The 9,849-nt window shown below is 44.5% G+C and overlaps 1 protein-coding gene and 1 long non-coding RNA gene across 2 annotated transcripts; both read right to left on the bottom strand.

Moving 5' to 3' along the window:
* Window positions 1-224: 224 nt before the first annotated feature.
* LOC119358533 (noroxomaritidine synthase 1-like) lies at window positions 225-3,549 on the bottom strand. Its single transcript, XM_037625028.1, has 4 exons — window positions 3,380-3,549; window positions 2,930-3,046; window positions 2,427-2,454; window positions 225-2,097 (listed from the first exon to the last, which is right to left on the bottom strand). The coding sequence occupies exons 1-4, from the start codon at window positions 3,547-3,549 to the stop codon at window positions 631-633; spliced, it is 1,782 nt and encodes a 593-aa protein (XP_037480925.1). The 3' UTR covers window positions 225-630.
* A 1,278-nt stretch (window positions 3,550-4,827) lies between these two features.
* On the bottom strand, window positions 4,828-5,365 carry LOC119358532. Its single transcript, XR_005172250.1, has 2 exons — window positions 5,216-5,365; window positions 4,828-5,069 (listed from the first exon to the last, which is right to left on the bottom strand). It is a non-coding gene; the product is annotated as an uncharacterized LOC119358532 (long non-coding RNA).
* Window positions 5,366-9,849: the final 4,484 nt, after the last annotated feature.

Genomic DNA, 9,849 nt, shown 5'->3' with positions numbered 1-9,849 from the left:
TGTTGGCAATGCTTGGGCTACCGCCTTAATCAAAACCTCCTTCCCACTTTGGGCAACATAGTTATCCCCCCAAAGCATGATATCTCGATGCCTTTATTCCATGTCTCACACAATGGAGTAATAAATGGCAGCATGTTGGTTGTTCAGTAAAGAAAGATAAATTTTGATTCATGGATGCTTCTATTATTCGATAAGTAATATTGTGATTGTGGGCAACATAAAACTGTTCTCGTAGTCCTTAAGCAAGATTATATAAAGATCAGAGTCTAAGAGCATGGCTAATAAGAAAGCCCGCTGCCGGCTCTATACATATTCCATGTCACCTACAACCTTTGTGAAAAAAACTCATATAATAGAATGGCTGTAGATTGACTACTAAAGTTGGCTATAGCATTTAATTCTTGCACATGAAGAAGGCAGAAAAACACACATGATTGGATGAGAACACTAAGAACCAGATCTAGCGCTTGCACATGCTGCAAGCTAGCTCTTCTGCCTCGTAGCTTGTGCTACACCCTGGCTACATATTTAGCATCCACTTCACTCTCTCTCCTTTCTCTCCCTTGCACCTAGGATTTAAATGACATGGCACTTGCTATACTCGGTTGAGTATGCCTTATTAGACTTGCTCTAATGTAACATTTCTCGCTTCTTTAGCTTAACTATGAGCCCATTTTTCATCTCCAGTATACAAGATGACTTAGGCTCGATGCATTGCCCTTTCATTAACTCCACATCGAAGTTCCACAACGTTGAGGCAATGACGGTCTTCATCTGCATAACCGCGATGTCCTTGCCGAGGCACATCCTCGGACCCGAGTTGAAGGCCAAGAACTTGTGAGATGGTACGTACCTCAGCTTGTTACCATCCTCCGAGAGCCACCTATCTGGATTGTAGTTGAGGCAGTCTTTACCCCATATGCCCTCCATTCTTCCCATGGAATGGAGAGAAATAAGGATGGTGTCGCCGGCATGCACCTCATGACCACTCGGCAAGATATCATTGGTGACCACCATCTTGCGCTCGAGAGGGGCCGGTGGGTACAACCTTAGAGTCTCGTACAAGACAGCTCTCAGATAGACTAGAGATTTGGTCTCGTCCGGCTCAAAGATTACCATGGCATCTGGATGGGCCGCTACTTTGCATGATGCGATCGGCGACAGTTCATTGCGGATGATTGACACAATATTAGGGTTCTGGGAAAGGTTGTAGAAAATCCATGTCAGAGCCGTTCCAACTGTGTCCCTCGCAGCGATCATGTAGCTAATGGTCAATGCATTGAACATGTCATCATCGGTATAATAGGGGTCGTCGAGGAAGGAAGAAATTATATCAACACCCTCATGTTGCTTGCCATTACCAACGGAAGATGTGTCAATCTTCCTCCTCTCCATCATCTCCATGACAAACCCACGCAGCACCTTGTGTGCTGCCTTGAGCTTCCTCTCAGGGCCGATGTTCAGCCGCCTCATCAACTTCCAACAAGAAGCTGGCACCACGACCCGAAAATATGCCACCTCCATGACTGTGTCCATGGCGACTGCGGCTTCCATGGGAGGCATGTCCAAAGATAGAAGGCCGGGGTCCACGCCGAAGAGAGGCATAGCAGCAAGGTCAAACATTAACCTCGACATCAGTTCTTGCATGTTGAACGAAGTGCTGGTTCTTGCCATGTGCGTAAACAACAGGAGGAGGTTGTTCTCCACCTTGTCGCGGGACCAACCCTCAATCCTTGCAACCAACTGTGGGTTGCTGAGCACGCTCTTGATTTTCGTGCGCTGTCGACAAGCTGGCTCACCGTCGATGGTGAAGATGCCGCCGCTCATGATGTCAAAGATTGCGGCAAACTCCGCACCCTTGGGAAAGTTGGTGTAGTTCGTTGTGAAGATGTGTCGGATGTTGGCAGGATCGCATGTGACGAAAAACCGCATCCCGGTCCCGGGTGGGCCGTGCACCCTGAAGTTGTAGCCTGATCTGGCGAGGACCAGGGTGAAATAGTCATTCATCTTGTGGAGGTTGGCCACGAAGGAAGGGAACATGCGCAGTATTGGCCAGTTTGTGGGGAGCACCGCTGGGTTCTTTGATCTACAACTAGCCTTGGAGTACAAGTAGTACAGGGGAAGAACAAGTAGCAGGAGTGCTGTGTAGATGGGAAGCTCTTGCGAGAACATAATTGACATTGTTAGCGTGAGTAGTGTGGGATATGCTAGCAGCTAGTACTAAGATGTATTCTTCAATGGACATGGCTATGGCCGGGTTCATATATATAAGGCAAGTTTGGTACCTCCATCTGATATCTCAGTCCATTGGTCAAGCATCCCCTGTTAGTGCATGTTAACTTAACTGCACCTGATTGGGTTGGCTATGACTGAATGAGCCCAAAGCCTAGTACTGTTTAGTTCTAAGTCACTACGAATCCAGGTACCTCTCCTTTAATTGTTGATTGTGATTTCCTGCAAAAAAAATTGTGTTGATTGTGATTAAATTTTTTTTGCGGGAAAATTGTGATTAAGTTGCACTACTAATCTGTCCAACCGTCAATTATTTTCCTTTCTTTTTGAAACGAGGATAGCCTTCCAAAAAATGCAATGTGTATTTTGTGCATTAGCAATCATTTTAAAATGTCAAAAGCCCATAAAAAAGCAATAATTTTAAAAGAACGGAGAAAGAGGGAGAGAAATCTAACCGAGCCTCTACACATATTTTTACTTCACTAACTAACTAACTAACTAACTAACTGACGCACACACTAACTTCATGCATGCACACTACACCAACCACTAAAGCATGATCCGGCAACCACTTGCACATGCACGGCAAACAGACTAACTAACTGGCACACCACTTCTCATGGCTTCAACTAATTGCGTAGCCGGTCAGAATTCAACCGCCCACACGCTTCCGCATCACACGACCTTGCCGCCTCACACGGCACCTGACATCGTCATCTCACTGTGCTCGCAGTATCGCATGGTGGCTTGGCACCTCGCCTTCTCTGCACGCATCCACTGAAGCTTCGCGAGACTAGCTACTCCGATCCCTAACCTGTGATACATGCATAACGAAAGCAAATTAGATATGCAAATACAAAATATAAAGATTAGTGCTAACAACTGTCCCTATTCCCACCGTCTTTGGTTGTTCTGTTAATTTTCATACTTTATCTACCTGGATGGATAAATCAAGGAAACAAAGCAAAACAGTTCGCAAACCATAAGATAACTAGAAATTCGTGATTGTCTTTCGTAGAATCTCTTGTTCAGTCGTAGGTGAACCTATTTATCTATTTGTTTACGTACGCCCAACCTTATACGGCTCATAGAGGGAATGCATGCAATTGCGAAGTCCCACGAGACAGGGAAGACATCGTTGGCCTACAAGGCTACAACATCGGCGACGGCGAGGCCACAAAAGAGTTGACGGTTAGAGTCGAGGGTGTGTGTCGAGGGTGCTGAAATAGGTTCTGGGGTGGGGGTGTTTAGAGAGACCAGGAGTAGCAAGCACGCTAACAAGGGCATGGCCCATGAGCGAGCCAGCCAGACGGTCATGCCGCACGACCCGCCTGTTGCAACTGGACCATCCCGGTCCGTGGACGATGCAGAACATCGTGCGACAGGGCAATGGCAGGGCCATTGGGCGACGCCCGCCACCGCCCAATGACGGGTGTCCCTGGGACGCTCGGTGATCCGAGCCGTCCGCGCATATCAGACTCTCGGAGAGCCCCGGGGAGGCCCCCACGGCAGGCAACCGCCGGATGGATTGCCCGGAGGCGCTCTCAACCCACTAGCATGCATGTCGCGACCGATCCTTCTTGGCATGGGGCGAGGACGCCGCCAAGTGATTCAGGGCACGACTTCGCATGCAAGAAAGCATGTGGTGGCTCCTGCGAGCGATCTTGACGCCGCCCAATGACGGTGGCCCTGGGCTCGTCGGGCGATCCACCTGTCATGGACATCCGAGTCGGGTCGTGGACATCCGAGTCGGGTCGCCCTGATTTGAGCCATCCGGGCAAATCGGATCGGGTCGCGACGCCCCCGAGTAGCCACCGAACAACAGACGGATCGGAGGCGCTCTTTGCCTGTGAGGCGCCCAAGGTGGAGGGTACTCCACCATCCTTCATAGGAGTATAATTTCCTAATGCGAGCAGCCAATTGCTATTCTTTTGGCAGTGATATTATTATTTGTTAACTAACTATTGTAGCTGGAATCTTTCTCAATTGATTAACCCATTGATATTTTTTAAATTTTTTAAATTTTTGTTTGATCTTTGGTGCAATATTTCCTGCTGCAATGCATGGCTTCAAAAAATATATATTTTAGTTTGATCATACACATAGCGATGTATGTATATATATGTACACTGCCATTGCATCTGATAACAATGCAAGGCCCATTCCATGTTGTATATTTTGTTTGTTTGATAAGTTACATAGTTTTTCAAGTGCACATATGACCACTAAGCTGCTTAGATTGGATTTAAATATTATTGTCCTCAAGCTGCAGTGTGGAGCTTTAGCATTTAACTTCTTGACATGCTTGTAGGGTTAGAAAGCCCATTTTTTCCTGTGATAGCTACTTAAGAATTAGGTGCAACTGAAGCATATTTTTTTCTACCACTTCTTGTCGTACAATGAGCTGAGTCAGAGGCGAGGCAACACATGATCCATGGTGCCAAGGTTCCACAGTCATGACCCAAGAGGCGGAACCATGGTTTGAGAAAATGGGGAGCAATCATGGCAGAAGATAAAAGGAGGGGCTGTCCCAAATCCGGGCCAAAGTGGCATGTTGATGACTCAGCTTATGCAACTGTGATGGGAGGTGCTAAATGTTTCTGCATAAAATTTATTTATTTTGTACCCGTTACAAGGGCTCTTTTGCTATATATCTAATAAAATAATGTTCATAGAAGCTCAATCACGATGATGCACAATGTCGACCTTGGGCTTTGCGGCAATCAAACAACAACAATACTCGGCTTCCCGGCAAGATCCCTTGGTGTGACCAATGATCCTACAATAGTCCCTACACTGGGCTTCGTTGCATCCATCTTCAATCAAACCGCATGATTCTACACAAAAAGATTAAATGAATTACAATCATAAATAAAATATGGGTTCCTTCATCAATCATTGTTGATAGGTGCTATTAGCTACAAACATAGATGCAAGGAAAAATTAAGTATATGCACACAATAGGAAAAAGAAGGATGTTAACCTTTTGGATCAGCATCACATGACAACATCAGAGTGGCCATCACCAACATCAGGGCCGCCCAGCATACAAAGCTTGCATTGCTCTTCCTAATCGCCATCACAAAATACAATGCTAGCTATGTACTGGCACTCTCTTCTTTTTACCGTTTGATCTGATCTACCAAATGTGTTGATGAGTACATCGATTTGCTAGCGTTTATATAGGGCGAGCACGCTAAGTCATCCTGAGTTTTTGGTGGCAATTAAATACCACCCTAATATTAGGGAATTAATGGAACAAGTATTGCACACCCTTGAGTACTTATCACCTCACTGACTTTATAGCATGAATTGATTCGTTCCCTTTTGTGGCGCGTCTGCTCTATCTATCCAATATCCAATCTAGATCGCATAAAAACAAATATGTATCTATATCTTAAATAGAGATTCACTAGTATAGAAACCCCTGAGGCCTCGTTTGACAGGGGAGGTTTTGTAGCCCCAAATTGGATGGGGATTTGAGAGGATTTGGTTAATTCCTCTCCTCCACCCAATCCCCTCAATTTCTCACTAATCCCTCCCTCCTCATAAATCCTTCTATTATTTGGTTAAACCTCCTACAACAACAACAACAGCATAGCGAGCGTCCAACTCTCCTCAGTTCCACGAGTGGCTACATGAGTTTTCTGTACCACGTGGATTGGGTGGGATTCATGGGTATTGGCAGACTAAGGCATAGCCTAGTGGTGGAAGGGGTTGATGCCTTTTCACCCATCTAGGTTTAAGACATGGTACTTGTAATTTGGGTTTGTTGCACCAATTATACTGTAGGGGCCTCCCTTACAATTTTTCTGTCAAAAAAAAATCTCTGTGTGTCAAATGGGCTGAGAGGGATTTGTGAGGATTTTGGGCCCTGAGTGGATATTCTCCTCCAAACCTCCCCAAACGTCCTCCATCAAACAAGGCCTTGTAGGATTTTCCCTATCAGCAGCGACCTGGAAAAACGAAAAACGAACGCATCAGTTAACTTGGACAAGTAGTAGCAGCGCTTGCCGATTAAAGAATGCTGCAGATAGATATCCTTTAGCAGCATTCGAGCGCTTCGCACGCTGCTAGTGGTGTACATCCAAGCTAGCCATCAGCCAGGAACTACTAGCAGCGTCCAGTGGGCCGAAACGTCACTAGTGTACGAAATATTAGTAGCGCTCATACTGGCGGAACGTGCAAGTTCATTTACTACCAGCAGCAAGCTTTCGAGCTTGGACGCTGCAAATGTGGTGGATGTAAATATTGGCAGCACTTTGGCACATCAAACGTCGCTAATATCACCGAACAATAATTCTCTCTCTCTCTCTCTCCTATCTCTCTCTCTCTCTCTCTCTCTCTCTCTCTCTCTCTCTCTCTCTCTCTCTCTCTCTCTCTCAGCTCCCATTCCCCTGTTCGGCCATAAGCTCTTCGACGTGTTCTGCGAACCTGGCTGTGTACGGTGACTCCTCGCGTTGCAACAGCGGGTCGTCTGTCTGATCTGGCGGCATTTCGTACGACATGGGCTCCTTCGTGGCTGCAACAGCCTAGTTGTGAGGAGAATCACGTACACTTGAAGAAATGAAAGTCAAAGAATTTCTGATGTGTGCACGCAAAGGAACCAAGGTATAACCAAACATCTCCATCTTTCCGTTAGTTAATTAGAGCATTTGGAACTCTCGTTTCATTGCATTAATTCGTACGCACACATGCATGCAACAACCTTTCTCTTGCCACACATGTAAATTAGTTGGTCGCGTACCGCAGTCGATTACTCACAACCCAGTTGGACGATGCATTGATAGATGCATGAGAGAAGAAGTCAAGATGGATGAGAAGCAAGTGAAGATGGATGAGAAGCAAGCACAAATTAATGTTTTGCACATCCAAAATAGCGAGCTGCGAGCGCAGTTAGAGAACTTTAAAAAGCTTTGATGTGCACTCCTAGTTGTTGTGACGATTTGTTTCGTACTCCCACTTGGATGAGTAGCAGGATTTCTTCTAGTGGCATCCATTGCATTAATGATGTTTTTCACTTAGGCTTTTACCTATAGAGGAGTTCTTGGCCAAGTTGTTCTTAGTTAATTTCGCTAAGAATTTGTGGTTACTTCATGGGGAACAATTAATTTATCAAGAATTTTGTTAGTTAATTTCGAACTATTACTACGTTTCTTTTACCGTTGTGCATCTACAGAATATCAGCACAGGAATGCAGGCAGTAGTTCCTCATATACATATAAACTTCTCAATAATATATATATATATATATATATATATATTTGTTAACATCCTCTAAAAAAATAACAACCACAAATTTAAACAACCTAAACAACTACTACACTAGTGCAGAACAGGGCAATAGCACCGGTTCGTAAGGCCCTTTAGTGCCGGTTTCGGAATCGGCACTAACATTTCGGCACTAAAGGCCCCCCCTTTAGTACCGGTTCAGCACGAACCAGTGCTAAACGGCAACCACGTGGCACGAGCCAGCTCCGGGGACCGGGAGCCCTTTAGTACCGGTTGGTAACACCAACCGGTACTAAAATGTTTGGGGGATTTTTGGTTTTATGATTTCTTTTTCATTTAATTTTGTGTTTTCCATTTTAATTCTTTTTCGTTTGTTGGTATTTTACGGTACTACACATTGTACACGTTATATATATATATATATATATATATATATATAGAATTTCTAGTAGAACCAATCATATATATATATTATCAATGTCTCACAAACCACCATACTAATTTACACATACACACATGTATAGCTATATACAATTTCTCCTACATATGCATGTTGCCTTCGGAGCCAGTGGCATTAGCCTAATTGGTGCCTTCGAAGCACGATGACAATTGGAAGTGGTTCATGACATGTTCGATGGGGGCGGTAGCGGGTAATAGTATTCTCCCTTCGGATTTATGACCTGGTCGAGCAAAAATCCCGCTATTTCCTCTTGAAGTGCTTCTACGCGCTCCGTTTCTAGGAGCTTGTCCCGCACCTCTTTGAACTGTTAAGAAGGAGATCAATATGCATGTGTATTAGTTGTGTAACTAGATATTGATAATGGTGTGAAAATTGTGAATAGTGTTCTGACAAGCGTATCCATTCCTGTCTTTGAGATCTGCTCCTTTCGGACGCCATCATGCGAATGTTCTCGCAAACGCAGTATGCACACAGATTAGTCCCTTGCGCCTGCTTCAGGGCCTTTATTACGAGAATGGAATTTAATTTGATCAGATAATAATTAATCAAGCATGATAATTAAAGAGATGGCAGCTAGCTAGCTAGCTAGTACTACTTAATTACTTACCTTGGATCGAAACCATTTCAGCTGTGGTTTCCATTCGCCTTCCGTGACACTGATGAACCTTGCCCAAGCCCTGCCCGCCGACAAAGAAAATGAATAAAGGGGTTATTAAATAGTTCATATCATGAAATGACGAACTAAATAGGCCGAGATATATAGTTAATAATGATTGAAATTACCTGTTGACTATCCCATACAAGATGTTGTAGTCACTATTTGCTTTGAGTAGCGAGTCCAGTATTTCAACTGTTCAGGCGTTAACTTTAATGATACACAAGATCCAGTAAAATCTGCATGCACACACGTTTGCATGTCTTAATTAAGCGGGCATATGTAAGCAAAAACATGTAGCTAGCTAGTAGGCAAAAACAATGAATTTGTAGTACAAGAAAGTGTGACTCACTCGAAGTTGTAAGGAAGTAGTATATCTTCATTGTATTTGAGGCGCTTCAAGAACTCTAGCATGCTGTCCTCTACCTGCTTTTCATAATACTTGCTCATTTTCCATGTGTATTGATTAACGGTGTTTGGGTCAATGAACTCAATGCCATAGCGTCCACCTTTTCTCATTTCATACATCTTTATCCTGCATAATACCACAGAAAAGAATATAGTGAGGATAATTACAGGTAATGATTGATCAAAAGGATCACTACAGCTAGCTTGAGACTTAAATTACAGAAAGAAATCACTTACAGACAATAGCAATTGACGATAGATTTGTCAAGTGCGTCTTGATTGTATAACTGAAACAGTTCAGAATACTCAACGGCCACAGCTTTCTCATGTTAGTAATGATCCTTCTTGACATACACCATGAGGGACTCTCGATCGGATCTCTTGGTAATGTCCATGTACCATTGATGCAATTCATACATTCTCGTTGGGAGCTTCTTGACATCTTCTGGCTTGACCAAAGGTTGTTCCCGGACATATTTCCGTTTTATTTCCTCCTCTATAATCACAGGCATGTCCTCGATCTCGAGGAGTTGTCCAACAGTGATCTTGAGTTCTTCAGCCTGCATTATATGCTCCTGGGTTATTACCACATCGCCCACCTCGGGAACGTAAACTGTTTGGCCACAATAATATTGGGCGCGCGTACTGTCACGTGTTGTCGGCACAACAAGCGGGGGGGGGGGTCGATTGCGCCGCCTGTTCTCCCAGCTGGGCAACGGTTTTCCCGCATTTTTCAACAGCTGCTTGTTGTTTGCTCGAGCTCGAGCTCGCCTCCTTCTGTAGACGTTGTCAATGTAACTTCCTGATGTGGCGCTCATAGTCTGTGTCAACAGGCTTAGGAGCTGGTGGTTGAGCCATACGA

Source organism: Triticum dicoccoides, chromosome 2A (assembly GCF_002162155.2).
Source record: "Triticum dicoccoides isolate Atlit2015 ecotype Zavitan chromosome 2A, WEW_v2.0, whole genome shotgun sequence".
Classification (NCBI taxonomy): Eukaryota; Viridiplantae; Streptophyta; class Magnoliopsida; order Poales; family Poaceae; genus Triticum; species Triticum dicoccoides.
Note: the sequence above shows the minus strand (reverse complement) of the source record. Positions and strands in the feature narration are given on the sequence as shown.